This window comes from Podarcis bocagei (assembly GCF_964188305.1).
Source record: "Podarcis bocagei genome assembly, chromosome: 7".
In the NCBI taxonomy this organism is placed as follows: domain Eukaryota; kingdom Metazoa; phylum Chordata; class Lepidosauria; order Squamata; family Lacertidae; genus Podarcis; species Podarcis bocagei.
Window position 1 is genome coordinate 29,463,853 of NC_138132.1, and position 21,324 is coordinate 29,485,176.

Consider the following 21,324-nt stretch of genomic DNA (forward strand, 5'->3'; position numbering starts at 1 on the left):
AGTTATAGAATCATAGAATTGTAGAGTTGGGACCACGAGGGTCATCTAGTCCAACCCACTGCAATGTAGGAATCTTTTTGCCCAATGTTGTAGTAACAAAGGAAAAATTGTAGATTTTCTGTAAGGCTGCTGAAATTACACATGCAAGACACTTAAAAAGAGACACTTAGAGCCATTTTAAAATGTATAGCATTATTTATGTACCACTTATCAAAAAATATCTAGGTGGTTCACATAAAATGGTATAAAATAGTCATTAAAATAGCAATAAGAGAGAGCACAGGAAGCCATCTTTTCCTGAGCCAAACCATTGGTCCATCTAACAATATTGTCTACACTGACTGGCAGCAGCTGCCCAGGATTTTTGATATAGAGTTTTCTCTCAATCCTAGCTGTAGACTTACATGCCAGCGATTGAACCTGGGACCTTCCTCATAAAATACAATGCACTTCCAATGACAGGTATGCGGGGAAGTCACTCCCATTACAAAAGAGAGTGAGGCCTGTTTCTTAAAATAGAAGACACACAGGAGCCTTAAAATGGGGTTGCCAGCTTGTTCCATGGCCCTGCTTCTATGCCATAAATTGTAGTCTGTTCACAAAAAATTAAATGAACCAAGCTGTTCCCATGACTTCATCTCAATTGAAGCAAAAACTCCACTTGTTTAGAATGAGCTGCTATTAAAGACACAAGAGCAATTCTAGGAGAGAAAATTAGCAGCCCTAACCTAAGGGCAACTGTGTGCACAGACAGACAGGCAATCAGGTACACCATTCATCTTTCAAAATACAAATGAACAAGCTAACTCAAGAAAATACGTTTACCAAGGAGGGAAAAGCAGTACAATAAGTTTTTACTAGTGAATTGAGAGTCGGTGCAAGATATAGGCTGTGTGTACACATCTAGCACATGCCAACTCTTGGTTTGGGAAGCAATGTACACACATCAGTCACAATCTGTATCTATCCTGTGGTTTATTGTGAAATATCCCATTTTGATGAATCCCTCCCCCCACCCCACCCCACCCCACCCCCAGCTTTGATCTAAACTGAGAAGACCTAGCTGTACAGTAAGCCCTAAACTTATGCACATTTAACTTTTGCACATTCAGCTTTGCACGCTTGCCAGATTTTTTTTTTTTTTAAAGGGGGTGGAAAGATGGGGAGGGGTGTCCAGGGAAAAGACTTTGGCAATTCCAGCTGCCATTGAACCCAATGTGTTTTGACTAGGTGCGATTTTGGCTTTAGGTGCAATTCCTGGAACATTACCCCCCCCCCATAAACTGTACTTCAAACCAGTAATGTGTACACGGGCATAGTAGTCTGAAGGCATAGCCTCATTGTGCCCCACCCCCTGGTGGCCACAGGAGATTCTGTGTTTGAAAGGAGATGCGTTTGCATTGCGCATTCAGAACCCTGAAGGTGGCCACACTCTATCTGAAGCAATAATTACATTTTTGGGAGAGGAATCAATTGTGATTTGCATATGGCCTATTGTCAGGCTGAATGGAAAGTAGCCAGCTAAGAGTCACTGCACAACCTGAAAGCTCTCACATTCCTTCAACTAAACTTTAGTCCAATAGGAAAGCTTTTCCTATTCTTTAGGTTTAACAGCTACCCATGCAAAGGAAAATATCCAGATGTTCCTCATCTGAAAGAGCACAATACTGAATTCTGTTGAACATAATAGGTGTCTCCTGTTTCAGAGCACATCTTCCCACATCCATCAATGATGAAATCATGAAATTCAGATCTGGGAATTAAACGTGATACCAAACGTATCTTTCCAACGGAAAATGTCAATAATATCCCACATAATACTTTCCTGGGTCTGACTGTAACTAAAAAGTCTTAATTTTCATCACTCAGTTCTGCTACTGAAGTAATTAGGGGTGAATCATATGCAAGCAAGCTTCAAGTCTGCTAGGACATCTCCCTTTGACTTCAGATGACATTATTATGATTAATTTTAAATACCCACCCTTCACTAGAAGGTCACAAGGTGAGTTACATCAATATAAAATATAGCGTTAAGAACAAATCATAATTGCAACTAGAGCGGGTCCTAAAATGATCCTAGAGGAGTGTCCCTCCATTCCGGACTTCTGGCAGTGCGATTTTCCATAAGCATTTGATGTAGTGCTCTTGCCTAATAAACGTGCTAGACCTCAAGGTGCCACAAGATTCTCCCCACAGCTGTGTTTTCATCAACATTTGGTAACGAACTACAGACAGCCCTTGCGCGCACGAACACGCAGAGACACACTCAACCCAGAACCACTTTCCATATCCCACTGTGTCTATAAAATCAGTCTACCGAAAATTACACACATCCAGGGGAAACCTCATTGAAAGATCGCGGTAAAGGGAAACCGTATCCTAGAGCGGACACACACCAATAAGAACCCTCCTTGGGAAAATAACCGCGCACTAAACATCCCGAGGAAGGAGGGAGACGAAGGAAACAGGCGACACTTCCTTCACTTGCGATTTCTCCCCCAGAATTTAGAATGTTAGGACACGATCCAGCCGAAGTTAAATACTTTCAGTTTATTTCAGCGCGGAAGTCAAGCACGCTCCCTTGGCTGCCACCCACCACCGCACAAGTTTGTTTAAAAAGGGTTCAGTTTCGGCTGGATTTTACCGACTTTTCTTCTTTTTAGAAGTAAAATAAACAGCGCATTAAAGCATCACACAGCCTAAAGGTTTGCTGCTATTAAGGAGGACATCAAAGAATGCTAGGCAAGAAGGCGGAAAGACTGAATTTCCCAGCTCTTTCTTAAAGAACTTTCATTGGAGAAGTGGCTACCTTAAATCACAGCACAAGTGGGAAGCCTTAAAATCTGTCTCCGCTGAAAAACGCGATCGCTCAAAGTAATAAAAAGCAATTAACTTACTCGATCTCATTAGACATGTTCCCCCAACGTTTTCCACTCCCTCGCCAACAGTAAGATCTTCAGATATTTTTCCACCTCTTTTAACCTCTACTAATACCGTCTTCTAAACAGAGACATCACCTGGAAAGTGAAGAGTTGGGTTCAAGTTAGAGGTTTATGTGTGGTGCAGGCATTCTGCTGACAGGTAAGGTCTCTCGAGGCTTGCTTCTGATTGGCCGGAGGAGACAGGTGCCAGAAGACAGGTACACCTCAGCAGGTGCAAGGGTTAACCCTTTGCAACCCGAGCAGCCAGTTGCTGAGACAAGGAGCTACCTTTATATTGCTGGGGGGGGGGGAGGAATGAGTGAGGAGGCAAAAGAATAAGGAAAATTCCTGGAGGGCAAAAAGATGGAAGACCAAAAAAAGTGTTGTGGATTCTCTTATGGAATCTTTTGGGTTTGTGTTCATTGTCAGGAATTTTGGATTTTTAGACAGTGCAAGGGTGAGGCTGTCCACCTGTTACTCTTGAAAGAGAGGGGAGGGGGGGTCTTTTGTCTGCGAGGAACAAAAAATCATGAATATGTAGGACAATATGTGCGGTGTTGTTTTGTTGTCTTCTTATAGTGATTCAGTGAAATGCTTTGCATCTGTCAGTCTGTACCAACACTTATTGATAACTTAATTTAAAAAGATAATGACTAAAAATAAATAAATCCTGGTACATTTTTCATGCACATTGTCAACTATTCTGTACTGGTGGACATATAATTGTTATTGTTATTGTTTTTTGTTGTTGTTAAACTTGTTGGTTGCTTTTCAAACTGACATACAATATATAAACAAATGCATACATTTTTCAAATAAAGGTGATGCCAAAGGGGTCAAAAAGTCTGTTGCCTTTTGTCATTTACTAAAGACAAGTTTTCCCACCCTTAAAGTACTTCGTTCAGAGAAGCTGCACAGAATGAAATTCTCTCTTGTGTATGCAAGTTCAGCTTGCAGCTGGCTGGGGCTGAGGGAAGCCGTGGTCCAAAACATAGGGTTGGGGCCAGGTTGGGGAAGGCTGCCTTACAAAGTGATCAAGGCAGATGATTTGAGATGTTATCATTGCCACCTTTCAGGGGAGACATCAGAAGATGCCACCAACTGAGCCAGACCATCGATCCATCTAGTTCCCTATGGTTTAAACTGCCCAACAGCAGTTCACCAGAGTTTCCAACCAGGAGTCTTTCCCAGACCCCCTTAGGCAGGGGTCAGCAACTTTTTTCAGCCAGTGGTGTCCCTCAGACCTTGTGGGGGGCCAGACTATATTCTGGGGGGGGGGGGAATGAATGAATTCCTATGCCCCGCAAATAACCCAGAGATGCATTTTAAATAAAAGCACACATTCTACTTGTGTAAAAACACACTGATTCCCAGACCATCCACGGGCCAGACTGAGAAGACAATTGGACCGCATCCGGCCCCCAGGCCTTAGGTTGCCTACCCCTGACCTTAGGCATGCCAGGAATTGAACTTGGAACCTTCTGCATACAATGCATGTGCCAATTCTTTCCTCCCCACAAAGTGTCTTTTAACCCTCACCATGTCTACTCAGAAGTAAGTCCCACTGAATTAAATGGGGCTTACTCCTGGGAAAGTGGGGCTAGGATTGCAGCATATATGCTATTGTCCACCTCCTCCTCTTCCTTCCTCTTCCTAATGTAAACATGATGGTAGGCGACAAGTCCTGTGCCATGCTGCACGGCTTTCTTCAAAGCAGGTTCTTTGACCTGAGCGTACATGATCACACCACAGAGTTTATTAGCCCTGCCAGGCACTGTGCTGCACTGATGCACTACTAAGTGAAATGGCTGAGGGCTGTTAAAAAAGACTCGGGCATGTGCAATGCCACATCATTCATTTCTCACGATTCTTTAGATCCCACCTTTCAGGACACAAGACAAGTTTCCTGGTCTGAGTTGCCATCATATGTACATTGAGTCTATATTTTGATGGCTTTCTTTCCCAGAGGTCAGCCATCCATTTTCCAGGAGTAGCCTGCTGCTCCAAGCTGTGGCGTTTAGGACAATCTAGCCAAAGAGGCTAAAGCCACTTCCATTTCAGGCCCACAAATCAGCACAAGGTAGTGACAGGATTCTACAAGGAAACAGAGTTTTCAGTGGGACAACCTGAACACCCCTTAATAAAAAGAGACTTGACATCACTGCTCTTAAGTAACAGCACTTTCCAGTTATTGAACCCACATGTGGTTATTGGTGTCACCAGTTCAAAGGAAATGTTTAAGAAGATTTCCTTCCGGACATCATCCCTGTGCTTTTATCCTGTTTCCTGGCACACCCAATGGAAATGAATCTGCTGTGCTTTTTTGTGGGAAAGTCTATGCACTTCTGTTATATACAACTCAAAATAGTCCAGAATCCAGGGTATTTTCTCACATAAACCTCCCTGTTCCTTAATATCATCGTAGGGTGTCCTCCTCTAGGTCTCCTTGCTTGCAGAAATTAGGCCGGCGATCAGGGATTGTGGCACACTCTGGTGGCACAGAAATTGCGGAACATTTATTTTGTGACTAATCTTCCGTCTGTGGGGCAAGAAGTCAAAACTGTTTTATTTCCCTAAGCATTTAGCAGATTATTATTAATAATATTATTTCCCTTACAGCTGTCTGATTACATATTGTTTCTTGACATTCAATTTTATGTTCGGATTGGTTTTTTCAGGGTTGTTGTGGCTGCTGCTGTCATTTCATTGTTTGTGGCTGTTTCAGCTTTGTTAGCTGCCTTGAAGGCTTGGTAGAGATAAGGTTGGGTACAACAAAAGTTTTAAACAAAACAAAATATAAATAGAGCTGTTCTCTGTGCAATGCAGTCCTTTATGATGCACATACTTATTCAGCAGTAAGTCCCAATAAATTCAGTAAGCAAATTAAGATTTGCAGCCTTAATCAGGTAGATTAAGGGCGGGGAACCTCAGATTTAAGACACAGAACTGAATTGTAGAGTTGGAAGGGATCCCAAGGGTCATCTGTTTCAACCCCCTGCAATGCAGGGATCCTGCCCACACTCATCCCTGGGTGGGCTCAAACCACCAACCTTCTGGTTAACAGCCAGACTCACTGACCCACTGCGCCACCTGAGGGCTCATAATTGCTGCTTAATTAAACCATCTCTTTTTTGCAAAAATGCTAATTGTTTTTACTTCGTTACTTCTTAAATGCTCATCTTAGAAAAGCATCATCTTAGATGAGGCATTCCCCCCCGTCATACACACATATTAAGCAGGAGGTGCCACATATGCAGAAATGTGCCACCTAAAAAATTACGTAACTGTATGCTTCCCCTCCTCAAACTATTGTTTTTTAAATGTGCAGATTAATTCAACTGATTAATTGAATTAATCAATTAAACACCTTGTTGGCTTATTTGGCTGCATAAACCATACTCATCCAATGCACAGATCAACACAGCCACAGCTTGGCTTGGCTATTGTCGAGAAGTTAAGATTTATGCAACAGAAACAAAACTAATTGAGTATTCAAGCACTTCCCATCCTCCTGGAGAGTTTCTGTCACCCACGTTGCAAACGAGAGTAGGCAAGTGGATGGGCTTGGCGTCTGACTCACTTCAGTTGGGGATGGAAGGCAATTCAGCGGAGGATTCCAAGCGACATGTCGGAACAAGCCGATTTGACAGGAAGGAAAAAGTTCAGCATACCCTCCCTCTCCCTCTCCCTCCCTCTCTCCATCTCTCTTATCAACAAAAGTGTTTCCATCTTCTTCCTCTAGGGAAGACTTGCAGCTTAAACAGTGCCAGATTTACGCACAAGCTAAGTAAACGACAGTTTCGGCCCTCAGATTATGAGGGGCCTCTAAACACACACACACACACACGTATAGTAATTTTCAAGGGTTACATAATTGGCTGAAAAATGATGAAATAATAGGGTTATGTCCAGCTGGAATTAGTGGACATATGTCTGAGTAGACCTTGCATTGGATGCAGCCTGTATACTTTTTCTTGTAACGTTTTGGACCTGTTAAATTTTATATTGTATGGGGCCTCAGCTTTAAAAATTCTTATGAAAATACAAAGCCACCCCACCCCTGCCGATGGATGTGACTCTGACCCTCCAAGTGTCCTTATTTTCCAGGGACGTCCCTGATTTAGAGAAGCAGTCCCGGTTTCTGATTTCATCCCGGAATGTCCCACTTTTCCTTAGGATGTCCCTATTTTCATTGGAGAAATGTTGAAGGGTATAGAGTTATCCGACCCCCAAGCCATCTGAAGGCAATCCTGTATAGAGAAGGTTTTTTAAAAAATGTTTAATGTTTTGTTATGCTTCTATATATGCTGGAAGCCGCCCAGAGCGACTGGGGCAACCCAGTAAGATGTGTGGGGTATAAATAGTAAAATTATCATTATGGAATGGGACGTCCCTATTTCCACTGGAGAAATGTTGAAGGATCTGGTGAACAAGTAACCTTCGGGGGAGCAGAGAAAAAGGGGATGTTGCTGCAGGGCAGACTTTGGTAGCTGCGTCACCACACAACCAGGTAACCTGTGAACCCTTTTTGTGTGTGCGCATGTCTTTTTGAGGGTATTTTTTGGGTGTGTGTGTGTGTAAGTTTATATCCCAGAATGTAATGTGTGAATGAGACAAATGTAATTGCAGGAGATGGTTGTATGCACACAAATCTCATCAAGAGGTCCATTCTTCTGTACAACATAGGAACCGAGCTGTTGGTGTGATATAACTCCCTCCTCTTACATATCAGACAGGTGCCATCTTGACTGTCTTTTTGGTGCACTCTAAGGATGGTTTATATTGTGCTCTGTGGATTGTTTAAATTGTTAATTGTTTCACGGGAAGCGAAATGAAACAGAGCAAAATAAATAAATAAGCAAGCGATGTCATCAGGGCCAGATTTGATGAGGCCTTAAGCTACTGAAGGTAATGGGGCCCTTTATATGTCCGGCTGTCCTTTGTCAACAACAAATTGTCACTGTTTTTTGTGTTGACTATACAGTGGTACCTCGGGTTACATATGCTTCTGGTTACTTACTCTTCAGGTTACAGACTCCGCTAACCCAGAAATAGTACCTCGGGTTAAGAACTTTGCTTCAGGATGAGAACAGAAATCGTGCGACGGCGGTGCAGCAACAACGGGAGGCCCCATTAGCTAAAGTGGTGCTTCAGGTTAAGTACAGTTTCTGGTTAAGAACGGACCTCCAGAACGAATTAAGTTCTTAACCCGAGGTACCACTGTATGCTATATGGTAATTTATGGACCTAATTAGTATTTAAAGCCATTTGCACATGACAAAATATATATTTTATCGAAATACATCCAGTCTTTTCCCCTTTACCGTATTTTTCGCCCCATAAGACGCACCGGCCCATAAGACGCACCTAGATTTTAGGGGGGGAAATAAAGGAAAAAATTTTTATTTCCCCCCCAGGTGCGCTGCGCTACACCAGGAGCTTGGGGCGTGCGGAGCTCAGCGCGCCCCAAGCTTCTGCGTGCCGGCAAGGTCTCCGCTAGCGTGGGAGAGCCGGGCGCCTCTCCCAGGGCTAGCGGACCCCTGCGCTAATCCAGAAGCTTGGGGCAAACTGAGGTCAGCGAGCCCCAAGCTTCTGCGTGCCGGCAAGCAGTCCGCTGCCGCCCCAAGTCTCCCGCACCCGGCAGGAGGTCCCGCTGGGTGCGCGAGGCTTGGGGCGGCAGCGGACTGCTTGCGCGCACCTAGAAGCTTGGGGCTTGCTGAGCTCAGCGTGCGCCAAGCTTCTGCATGCCGGCAAGCAGTCCGCTGCTGCCCCCAGCCTCCCGCACCCGGCAGGAGGTCCCGCCGGGTGCGCAAGGCTTGGGGCGGCAGCGGACTGCTTGCGCGCCCCTAGAAGCTTGGGGCGTGCTGAGCTCAGCGCGCGCCAAGCTTCTGCATCCCGGCAAGCAGTCCACTGCCACCCCAAGCCTCGCGCACCCGATGGGACCTCCTGCCGGGCGCGCGAGGCTTGCAGGCATTCGCCCCATAAGACGCACCCCGATTTCCCCTTCATTTTTGGAGGGGAAAAAGTGCGTCTTATGGGGCGAAAAATACGGTAATTTTTTGGGGCTCCCCCAAGAGAGTAGGGTCCTAAGCTATAGCTTGTCATACATAAGTGCAAAATGACATCACACACATGCGCAGAAGCGGCGAATCGCAACCTGCGCGTGTCCAGACGTGCCGCTGAGGGTTGCGCTCTTTTCATGTTGCGAATGGGCCTCTGGAATGGATCCCGTTCGCAACCAGAGGTACCACTGTATGTAAATCCGACACTGGATGTCATCAAAGGACACTCATGAGGGAGCCAGAACTGACTGCAGGAAGTCCATGTTTCATGCTGTTCAGCAGAGCACAGGAGTGACAGCTGGTGCCCAGTGATTCATTCATTATTATTTTTTCAGATTTCCTACCCGCCCCTTACAACAGCAAGCACACAAGTATAAAACAAATAAACCATATTTGTTTTTGTTTACCAAGCATAAAGCAAGAATACTGCAAAAATCATTAGAAGCTGTTGCATATACCTATTTATTTGCTATTTATTTCAACAACTTATGTATACCAATCATGGTCATTTCTAGGAGGTGTGCAAAACCTCAATACAATGAATTTTTTTAAAAAAAATGAGTTAAAATTATAAAATCTGACTTTAGTTGAAATATCTGCTAGAACAAAAAAAAAAATCTTCAGTAGGTTTTGGAAGTTCAACAGGGAGAGTTGATCTTAAGTGGAAGGCAGTTCTACAAAATTGGGGTCACAATACCTGAATGCAGTGTTCCTGGTAGACATCTGAGGCATGGGGAAACCACATACATAAAACAGCTTAAAACAAAGCAGATCCCATATATAGAAGCAGAACAGTTAAGAAGAACTCTGCATATAAAAGCAGCTAAAAATAGTTGCAATATGACAGATGGGATAAAAATCTCCACTTAAAAGGCTTGTTGAAAGAGGAAAATCTTAAGCAGACCCTAGAAGGGCAACAGAGATGGTGCCTGTCTGATATGTAAAACAGGAGTTAGGTGCCACCACACTAAACAGAACAGACCTCCTCCCAAGATTGTATCTGCGGGAGGCCCTCTCACAGCGATCAAGGGGTGAGGTGATCTTTCAGGTCTGATGCCTGTCAGCAAAGAGTTAAAGAACAGGGCACCTTTGAGCACATTTTGAGCCTAGGGATTTGTTCTCAGAAGCAGTGGTGGCTTCTAATCAGATGGGCCATGATTAATTAATAAACTGAATTAATGACTTTATGTATACTATGCACTGACAATTAAGAAAATTCTTATGCCCTTATGCATGCCAGGCAGAAATTGGACAGGAGAAACTGCAGCCTGACACACATATATGGTGGGATGGGTGGGTGGGTGGGAAGATGGTCATGCCTGTTCAGTTTCACCCCACCCTGAAGGTGTGTGTGTGGGGGGGGGGGATGGAAGCCCAGCAGTGGGATTGCAGTTGTGCAGTCATTACTAGCCAAGTGAATAACACAGAGAGATGCATAAGAGACCCTGTTGTGTCCTAGACATGACTAGGAACATGTTGAAATAATTTCTGTTACAAGCTGCCAAGATGCCTCCAGGCTTGGGCACCTAAATATTAGACACCCCCCTCCCCCTCTCTCCTTCCTTTCCTCCCTCTGATTTTGGTATTTTGAATCTGTATCATCTGTCTTTTTTCAAAAACAACAACTGATACTGCACCTTCTCAGAGTCTTTGGGGGAATGGGTGGGAAGCACCAGACATTCTCCCATGCACAAGGGTGACCCACTCCCTTTCCACTCCCCTGCTAAATATACCTTGGAACAAAAGCCCTTTATGATATTCTAAAAATAAAAGCGAGACAGGCAGCTAAGATGAACGGCACCAGGACCGAGCTGGTATTTCAAGGGAAATCTTAAAAAGAAATGAAAGCACTGCAGTACGTATTGTAACAAATCTGAAAGCCTACAGAACAGAACATTTAACAGCGTATATAATTGTGGCAAGCTGATCAGGACCTACTGAGATGCCTCTCAGATGTGAGGGTGAGCATGCATGAGCTGGGTACCACGTACTTTTGGAGCCACCTTTGGGCTGTCAGTATTTGAGGGATCCAAGCTCACACCGGGAAGTTTAGGTTTGCGCAGTGAAAGTGGATTAAAGTCACTTGTCACCGTAGCACAACAAATCAGCTTCAAAAAAGAAACAGACTCTTTGCTGTTAGGGAAGTGATGGGGAAATGTATTGGAAAGTACAGAATGAACTGATGGTTAACAGGGAGACATGTAGACATCCTGCAAGCAAACCAGGATGAATGTTTACTGTCATATAACTGCCCCGCAAACAAATAAGAATGAATGTTCAATAATGACCAGATAGAACCTCTGAGTAAGCCGGGGTCGGGCGGTGAATGCTGAATAGATATCACCCAGAGTAACTGGTTAACTCTGGCTGCAGGAGCAGCTAGCAGCTGCAAAGATCAGGCAGTGAGAGTGGCAGGGTTGTGATAAATCTTCCGCTTCAAAGGGTGGCAGCAGTGACTGGTGACAGGTGGAGCAGCTAATCATTTTAGAATCAACCAATGGTTGTAATAAGTGGCAATTTCACTGGCAATTGGAGGGTAAATCTAGTTGCAGGAGCAGGTAAAAGCTCAGGCACACATGCATGCAAATACATTGCATACAGTGGTACCTTGAGTTACAAACACTTCGGGTTACAGACTCCGCTACAGACTCCCAGAAGTAGTACCTCGGGTTAAGAACTTTACATCAGAATGAGAACAGAAATCGTGTGGCGGTGGCGCAGCGACAGCGGGAGGCCCCATTAGCTAAAGTGATACCTCAGGTTAAGAACGGTTTCAGGTTAAGAACGGACCTCTGGAACGCATTAAGTTTGTAACCAGAGGTATCACTGTACAGTGAGCTAAACGGGACTGGAGCTAACAGGTTCCACTAGCAAAGCGTTTTGTTTTGTACACAAGCATGCAGTCCGCGGTGTTAAAATCTGTGATACCCATTCAGGCAAGCAAGCCATCCCGTTTTTCATGACAAAAGCTTGCCAAGAACAGGGAAGACAATAGAATACTGTCTCAAACAGTGAGCAAAATCACGAGGATAAAAACACGGGCTCAACATTGGCTTGGGGTTGTTTACATTTTCCTGTGGATGTTAGTGGACACCAGATACAGGGCATTGGCTCTGAACTGAGGAGTAGTGCCATTCAGATGTCGCTGGACTCCAGCTCCCATAATTCCTGGCCATGCTGGCTGGTACTGATGTGAGTTTTGAGCCAACCATAGCCGGAAAACATCACATTGGTTGCCACTGCCCTAACATGCACAAGCAAAAGTAGAGTGACCCAGGGAAGTCATTGTTCTGTGACTCCTCTATGGGGAAAGGCTGCAGTGTTTGGGACTTTTTAGTTTAGAGAAAAGTGAGTAAGAGATGATGGAAGCTTATAGAATTCTGCTTGACATGGAGAAAATGAATAGATAAAAGCTTTTCTCTCTCTCGTGGACACCCAATGAAGCTGCGGGTGGTAAGGGCTAATGAATACTTTTAAGAGAGGACTCCATATTCTATTTATTCTATTTGCATTTTCTGTAGTCGTTATTTTATTGCATTATGAAAAACTGTAATCTCACATTTTAAAAAGGGATCCTTTCATTAACATTTACATTTTGTTATATTTTGTAACTTGTGAATTATGTATTTTTCTCCTTGTAAAATGCCTTGTGAGCGTAGTTTTCTATGGAAAGCCGTCCTATAAAAAGTGACGGCGTTGATGATGACAAGAAGCCAGGAGATGGAAAAAACAAGGTATCCCTCCCCATCCGCATTCTCTTTCCCCTGCTCAAAGGGATATGTACCAGTTGTATTGCCATCCTCTGCAAAAGATAGGCGGTAGGAAAATTCCTAGTGTTTTCTTCCCTTTCCTTTCCATCTCGTTCTACCAGTTTTCTTATAGAAAAAAAAAGAGTTTAGATTGTAAACAGCGTAAGTGTCTTAGAGGCAACTGCTTTCAGTTTAAATATGTCAACAAATAACATGTCCCACACAGGGCACATTTCAGTTTAAGGTTACTTTCAGATGCACCCTTCACCTAGTTTAGGAAGAGGCGTTTGTTGTCACTTTTTGGAAAATCAGAGATCTGACATGGTTAACAGCCAGGGTAGCCGCTGTATGGAACAGGCTTTGCTAGCCTGGTGCGCTCCACATGGTTGAGGGCTGATGGGAGTTGTAGTTCAAAACATCTGGAGTGCCCCAGAGAGCACAGAGGAAAAGGGAGAAAAGAAGAAGGCCATTTGGGGCCTATGCACAAGATTACAGCCATTTATTCCAGAAGAAATATTTGACATTAGGCAGACGCCCTTGCTGCATAGTTTGAGACGCCTGCTGAAAACTGCTTTTACTTCAGCAAGCCTGCCCAGACATATAATTTCGTCACTTATATTCATTTTAAAAGCACTGATGTTATCTGTGCTTTAATGATAATTATCTAATGTACACTTGCTTGTAATAGCTTTGTGGATTTCAGCTGTGGGTTGTTTTCAATTCTGTTATGCGCAGAAAGCTCTTTGATTAAGCTGTTCATCTTTCTATATAAATGAATAAGAACGCATCTGGAGCCGTACAGGGGTTTCCATTTGCAAACAGGTTGTTGAGCTATCACAAATGGTTATATCACTAGTTTTGTCCTTTAAAGCTTTATGAGGCTCAGAATGCCAATACCTCAAGGTCTGCCTCTCCTGACATGAACCACCCCAGAACCTGAGTTTATCATTCTTTGCTTCTTTGTGTACCCATGCCACAGGAGGTTCAGAGGGTGGCAGCACGAGAATGGGCCTTTTCTGTAGTGGCTCCCTGATTATGGAATGCTTTCCCCAGGGAAGCATGCCTGGCACCATCACTGTCTGTTTTTAGGCACCAGGCAAAAACATTCTTATTTATCCAGGCTTATGTTTGTTTGTTTTTATTGGGTGGGTACTTAGATATGCTAGTAGTCTTGGTTGTGCAGAAGGAAAACAGAAGCAGAAAACAAGACGGCAGGTGTACTACAGCTGTAAGCTGTATGGAATATGGTTATGCAAATATTAAATAGCATCTGCAGTATTGGCTAGAGCCTACAACATAAATAAAGGCTGTCTTTCAGAGTTCTTAAGTTCTTACAGCGAGACATCCCTTCCAAACTATATCCAATTTCGTAAGCTCCCTGAATCAAGGACCTGTCAGTTGTAGCCAAAGCTAGTCCTGCTCAGAGTAGACTCATTTGAATGAATGAACATGACTCTCTTAAGTCTACCAATTTCAGTGGGTCTACTTTAAGTAATACTTAGGCCTGCATACACACCGTGGATGGGATTCAGCTAAGCTGTTGTGTGTGAGATGAGGTCTACTCAGGCAACAGGACTTCCCTCCCTCTCCCCACCATGGGCTGCCCCACACCTGTTAAATCTACTCAAGGGCTGGAGGAACCCCCAGGACAAGTTTACAACAGGGAGGAAAGTCCCACTGTATGAGTGGGCCTTCTTCCCCATGGGCATATTCTGCTTAGCGCCATGGTGAATTCCACCCCATTTGAAGCATATTTCTTCCTCACCCCCAAGAATCCTGGAAACTATAATTCCCAGCAACCTGAACATACTACAGTTCCCAGGATTCTTTGGAGGTGGTGCTTTAGATGGACTTGAACTGTATGGTGTGCATGCAGCCATAGTTGAATACACCCTTCCCCCTCCGTGTTATTCTGCCATGGGCCATGACAGCACTAAATGCATGCAAGCAGAGAGGCTGACTTTTCTAGGGCAGGGGGACTCTGACGAGGAGTTGTGCGCAAACAGCTGCCAAGCACTTAGTGACCCATGCGATGCAAACGCCCTTTCCACAGAGCTTCCCTCTTTCACTTTTTAAGGGCTGTCATTCAGATTGTGGGAAGGAGGCCAGCCATCCCGGGGTGTTTCCCAAGGAGTGCATGGAGGAGCTGGTCATAAATAGGAGAGTGCCTGGCCCTTGTCATCAGGAGTAAGTTACACAGCCCGTCTTGTTCTTGATTCACACAGGATATGATTGTATCACATTCTCAGAGCTCACTGGACGGTTCACCCGACGGCCATCGCCTCTCTGACCCCAGAATGGCAGACACCAGGCTGATGTCGCCTGTCCCAGCCTGGTGCCCTCCAGAGGGGGGAAAAGGAGGGGAAGGGGGAAACGGAATGGAGTATTCGGGAAAGGGGCGAGGCAGGTTGGAATCTGGAACCAGAGCTCTGCGCGCGGCAACATTTCCTTGCAGGTCCCGTTCGTAATAATAAAAACTCCAGTGATTGGCACTTAGTCACCTGCACAGTACAATTCGGTTAGGAAAAAGAAAGGAGGGAAAGAAAGAAATAAAGACTGCTACTAGTCACGCTCAGAACTCTCTTGTTACCTTGGCCCTGATTCATCTCGTTCCGCCTCTCTCAGATGGAAAAGGCAATTGGGGAAACCCTGGAAAAGATTCCCGGTGACTCAGCGATACTTATCAGCTGCATGGACCAATTTGGATTGATCAGGATATACAAAGCAGGCTGCCGAAAACCCCCAAGTCGCTCCTGAGAAGCCTCTTTCAAAATCGTTCTCAAGATGCAAATCTGGACCGCTTGTTCTTCCACACCTTTTGTTTCGTCTTTCCTTTGTCCCCCCCCTCCCCCCCTAACCATCCACCTTTCAAAAGGGAGGGAGGATTTCTCTCTGACATATGTGTCTGGGTCTTTCTTCGCCTTTGAAAACAAAATGGGCTGCCTGACCTTAAAAGCGTTCCTCCTGATTTCCCATTTCAAATAGTTTGCGTCTGGATAGCCCAGGTGGCTGCTTTCATCCGCTAGGAAATCCATTCAAGGATCATTTCAGGCTAGATTAGGTTGTCTGATTTTTGGCTGGTCGTCTTGGACCAAATTCACGGGCGCCAATCTCAGCGATGTTCCCCCCCCCCCGCCGCTTTTGTATTTTTATTTATTTCAAACATGTGCAACCCACATTTATAGCCCACGGGTTCTTCAAAGTGGAAAACGCATCAAGGTAAAACACTGTAAAATAAAACCTACGTGAATTAAGAAACAACAACAAAACAAGACGGGAGAGAACCATCAGTAGCAAGAGTAGCAGCCAAGAAACCACCTCAAAAGATCGGAGGCTGACTTTACCCAAAGCTCAAAGGTATAAAATGGTTTTTACTGGGCATCTATATGATAGGAAGGTAGGCAGGTGTGGAGGAAGCAGAGAGGGGGAATTTGTCTTCCCTCTCTCATAAAGCTACAACCAGGGAATATCTGAATGCTGGAACACAGGAAGCTGCCTCATACTGAGTCAGACCATTGGTCCATCTAGCTCAGGATGATCTACACTGACTGGCAGCAGCTCTCCAGGGTTTTAGGCAGAAGTCTTTCCTCCTCCTACCCAGATATGCTGGGAATTGAATTTGGAACCTTCTTTCCTCAGAGAGAAGATACCTTCTTGATTCTATGCAGACAAAATATTTCCCCCTCCCCCACAGCACATAGTTAAACTATGGAATTGAACTACGCCAGCTGGTCAATATAGGAACAACTGGTGCCTGACTTTGGAGCTTTATTTTCCTCTTCCCTCCCGGTCCCTTGTTCCTTGTGTGTTGTTATTGTTAAATTTTATTTTTTTAGAATTTAAGCCTGCAGGTATGAAGTGTCTTGTTTTGATTTCACACAAGCCACTCTGGGAGCCTTTTTGGCTGAAGAGCAGGGTATAAATGCTCTAGATAGATAGACAGATAGAGGGCTCCTACAAATCCAGTGGTGGCCACTGACTTTGGTGGCTTTAAAAGTGGGTTAGACATGGGAGCAGAAACCCTGTTGGGGGTGGGGTTGAGGGAATCTAGGAACACAAGAATCTGCTTTATAACTGAGTCAGACCAAAGGAAGTCCCTCTGCCCCCCTTGATCATTTGCTTGCCCTTTTCTGAATCTTCCCCATCTCTACCAAATATGTTGTTCCTCAATAGGATGGGATGCTTTCAGGGGGCAGAGGGAGAGTGGAGCGGCATGAATAACACATTGCCTTCTTTTCAATGCTATAGCAGCGGCACATTTTTTTATTTTTTTTGTAACGCCAATGTTGTGGTGCCGCATTCGGCATTTTCCACCAGGAGGGAAAATCCCCACACCCTTAGGGGCCAGCAGTAACATTTACTAACTGCCATCTCTGATGTTTTTAGTGCCCCATTCTTCAGCCAAATGTTGCAAAAGGAATGCTTTCTTTTCTTCTCCTTTTTTAATTTGTAGGACAAACAGGTATTTTGGTGTGAACTTAGCCCAGGGATGCTTCCGATGCCTCTTTCTTTCTTTCTTTCTTTCTTTCTTTCTTTCTTTCTTTCGTTGTCCCCTCCCCTTTTAAGAGCCAAAGCTATACTTTTCGTAAGCATGTGGCTGTCACTAAAGTCAACAGTCCTCTCTTCCTGAGTCTACCCTCCCCCTGTGTCATATCTAATACAACTCAGGGAAGAGCTGTAGCTCAGTGGCAGAGTACCTGCTCTGCATGCACAAGGTCCTAGGTTCAATCCCCAGCATCTTCTGGTAGGCCTAGGAATGTCCCCAGTCTGAAACCCTCAACAACAGCTGCCAGTCAGGGCTCTTCCATACCCATACCGTTGTTTAATGTACCTCCATTAATTCTATATGACTTCCCCTCCAGATCATTGCTTTCTCATAGTCTCTCCTCTCTCAGTCCATATTTTCTCATATCATGGAATATTTTGAGTTGTTGTTGTTGTTGTTGCTGTTATCATTTATATACCCCAGCTACTCTGGGCGGCTTCCAACAGATTAAAAAAGCATACTAAAACACCAAACATTAGAAATTTCCCGATACAGGGCTGCCTTCAGATATCTTCTAAAGGTTGCGTAGTTATTTATCTCCTTGACATCTGATGGGAGGGCGTTCCACAGGGAGGGTGCCACTGCCGAGAAGGCCCTCTGCCTTGTTCCTGTAACTTCACATCTCGCAGTGAGGAAACTGCCAGAAAGCCCTTGGAGCTGGACCTCAGTGTCCGGGCTGAATTATGAGGGTGGAGATTTCCTTTTCCTGTTTTCTTCTCCACCCTGAAAAAAATCCAGACTGAGGGGGCAGAAAGTTGCAATTCCCAGGAGTAGTTTAATAATATAATAATAATTTATTATTTATACCCCGCCCATCTGGCTGGGCTTCCCCAGCCACTCTGGGCGGCTTCCAAAAAATTAGGGAACTCTGGGTATTGCAATAAGGGTCGCACTGTTAAGAAACTACAACAACGTTCCCCTCAACAATGTCAGGAATAAAGGACATGTAGCACAATGCTTTTAATGAGGGTGAAAGAGGAGAGTGCAAAATATGGTCTGAAGCTCAACATCAAAAAAACAAAGGTCATGGCCACCGGTCCCATCATCTCCTGGCAAATAGAAGGGGAAGAAATGAGATGATTTATAACGAAATGAAAAAGGTATTCAAATATACCTTCCTGAAGAAACCAGAGGCCTTTCTCCTGGGCATGGTCAGCCAATTGGTGCCAAAGAAGGATAGAATTTTTTTATGTATGCAACAACAGCAGCAAGAATACTCATCGCGAAGTATTGGAAGACACAAGATTTACCCCACCCAGGAAGAATGGCAGATGAAGTTGATGGACTATATGGAATTGGCGGAAATGACTGGCAGAATCCGAGACCAGGGAGAAGAGTTGGTGGAAGAAGACTGGAAAAAGTTTAAAGACTATTTACAGAAATACTGCAAAATTAATGAATGTTAGAAGAATGTTGGAATGAAGTTATATGGCTTTAGTAGAAATGTTATAAGGAATTAAGTATAAATAGATTAATAGAATATTAAAGGGGGAAAATAAGGTCAGAATGTTAAGATAATTTTAGGATAGAAAACAGAGGAAGATGGAAAGGAATTGCTGAAATAATTAACAGAAGTGGAATACGAAAAGGGAGGTGTGAGGAGGTCGCTGAAATAAGTGAATGAAAGATAAGATATTTGAAATTATTTGATGTGTTTTAAACTGCTTTTGTTTTGTTTTGTTAGTTTTATGTATTAGTGTTTTGTGTTAGTGTTAGTGTTATGTAGTGTTTTTGCATTGTATTGTATTGTCTATTCTTTTTTGTTGTTTTTTGTAGTGTTTAAATTGTTGGAAAAGCAATAAATATTATTTTTTAAAAAATAGAAGGGGAAGAAATGGAGGCAGTGAGAGATTTTACGTTCTTGGGCTCCATGATCACTGCAGATGGTGACAGCAGTCACAAAATTAAAAGACACCTGCTTCTTGGGAAAAAGCAATGACAAACCTAGACAGCATCTTAAAAAGCAGAGACATCACCTTGCCAACAAAGATCCGTATAGTTAAAGCTATGGTTTTCCCAGTAGTGATGTATGGAAGTGAGAGCTGGACCATAAAGAAGGCTGATCGCCGAAGAATGGATGCTTTTGAATTATGGTGCTAGAGGAGACTCTTGAGAGTCCCATGGACTGCAAGAAGATCAAACGTATCCATTCTTAAGGAAATCAGCCCTGAGTGCTCACTGGGAAGACAGATTGTGAAGCTGAGGCTCCAATACTTTGGCCACCTCATGAGAAGAGAAGACTCCCTGGAAAAGACCCTAATGCTGGGAAAGATTGAGGGCACAAGGAGAAGGGGACGACAGAGGATGAGATGGTTGGACAGTGTTCTTGAAGCTACCAGCATGAGTTTGACCAAAATGTGGGAGGCGGTGGAAGACAGGAGTGCCTGGCGTGCTCTGGTCCATGGGGTCACGAAGAGTCGGACACGACTAAACAACAACAACAGCACAATGCTAATCATGTCTACTCTGAGGTAAGCCCTACCGAACTCAATTGGGGTTTATTCCCAGGTAAGTGGGGTTACTTTTTTGCAGCCTAAATCTTACTTTTTAGACAGCCTGGGTTCCACCCCCTACAAAGCCCTAAAACCTTAATCTTTTCAGTTCCCTTAACAGAAAGTGAATTGTTTATGATTATGATTATATAAATTTATATGCTGCACTTCATCTGTCTCAATCTGTTGACTATTTCAGCTATACAGCCAAGGGGGTACCCGTCAGCTTGCAAGGGCTAGACAAAGAGAATGCTTAAGTCACTGCAAAGTCCCTTGGATATTCCCAGCCTCCAGGCATAAGGTGGACACCAGGACCAACCAACATCAGAGGCAGCAAATCCCCAGACAGCAAATGAGGGTCCAGGGATGATGACGATGATGACGTGCATTCAGTCTGTTTGATCTCTCATCAGGAGACAGAAAAGGCACACACAGACTGCCACACCCACCCCTACTGCCCTTATCTGTGTTTTATGTCTCACTTGCATTGGTTCAGCAAAAGGGCAATGGTAAAAGGGACAGGGCACTTTGTGCCTTAAGGACACAGCACCACTATTGCACTCAGATGCAGATAGGATTAATTCAGAGCAATCAACTTTCCTGGTCCTCAAAGAACTCCCTCCAATCCTTCCAAAGGTCACAGAAAGTCAAGGATGCAACTGATGGAAAGAAAGAGATATTAGAGCAGCGAAGGGGGGCACACTTTAGGCTGGAGGGACCCACCTTGTTTTTTACAGGAGGGTCTGGAGATCCACTGGAGCCAAGTATAAAAGACAGTCGTCTCCAGAAGCAGTGGCGTAGCGTGGGGGGTGCAGGGGGGGCCGGCCGCACCGGGCGCAACATCTGGGGGTTAGGGTTAGGGGGCGCAAATCCACGGGTTAGGGGGCGCAAATGAACGGGTTAGGGGGCGCAAATTACTTGCCTTGCCCCGGGTGCAGACAACCCACGCTACGCCACTGTCCAGAAGTCCTGATAGTTGAACCTTCGTCCTGATTTGTTTGCAGGAAGGGTTGATGTTGAAGACTTTATGCCAAACAACTTTTACCCCAGACACTTTCTAGTGCATTTTCTGTCATTTTATCCTGCTGCCGAAAAGTCTGATTCAAATCAAAACAAAACAGGTCTGTTGCGCTAGAGCACCACATCCCCATCAACTGAGCAACCTGCACTGGCCAGTATGCGCTTGGATTGCACCTGCAAAATGGTGCTGAAGTTGTCTTAGAATTAAATAATGTTTAGCCTGGGTGTTTGTTCTGAGTATCAAGGCTGAAATGAGCTCACAGTCCTTCCACATAAAAAATCTACTCCTGGCTTTCTTAGTTTCAGAGGCATAATTGTTAAACATTGTTTAATAACTTGGAGTCAGAAACTTTTGCTGATCTACTTTGCACTGCCCAGAGATCTACTAGTAGATGATCCCAATATACTTTCTGCCCAGGCCTGGCTTAGAGAACAATATGACCATCATGTCACAGGGACTGGAAACCTGCACAGTGCTGAAATTCCTTGTTAAGGATACAGCTGCCCTTTCCCCCTAGTCATTAGGGTGCTCTC

At 44.4% G+C, this 21,324-nt stretch overlaps 1 protein-coding gene across 1 annotated transcript in view; it reads right to left on the reverse strand.

Annotated features, from left to right (window-relative positions):
• Nucleotides 1-3,063, reverse strand: part of GRHL3 (grainyhead like transcription factor 3) — a 49,417-nt gene extending 46,354 nt beyond the window's left edge. The window contains exon 1 of the mRNA XM_081204069.1: nucleotides 2,898-3,063. Coding sequence (XP_081060195.1) covers nucleotides 2,898-2,914 — 17 coding nt within the window. The 5' untranslated portion in view covers nucleotides 2,915-3,063. The remainder of the gene's footprint in view (nucleotides 1-2,897) is intronic.
• Nucleotides 3,064-21,324: the final 18,261 nt, after the last annotated feature.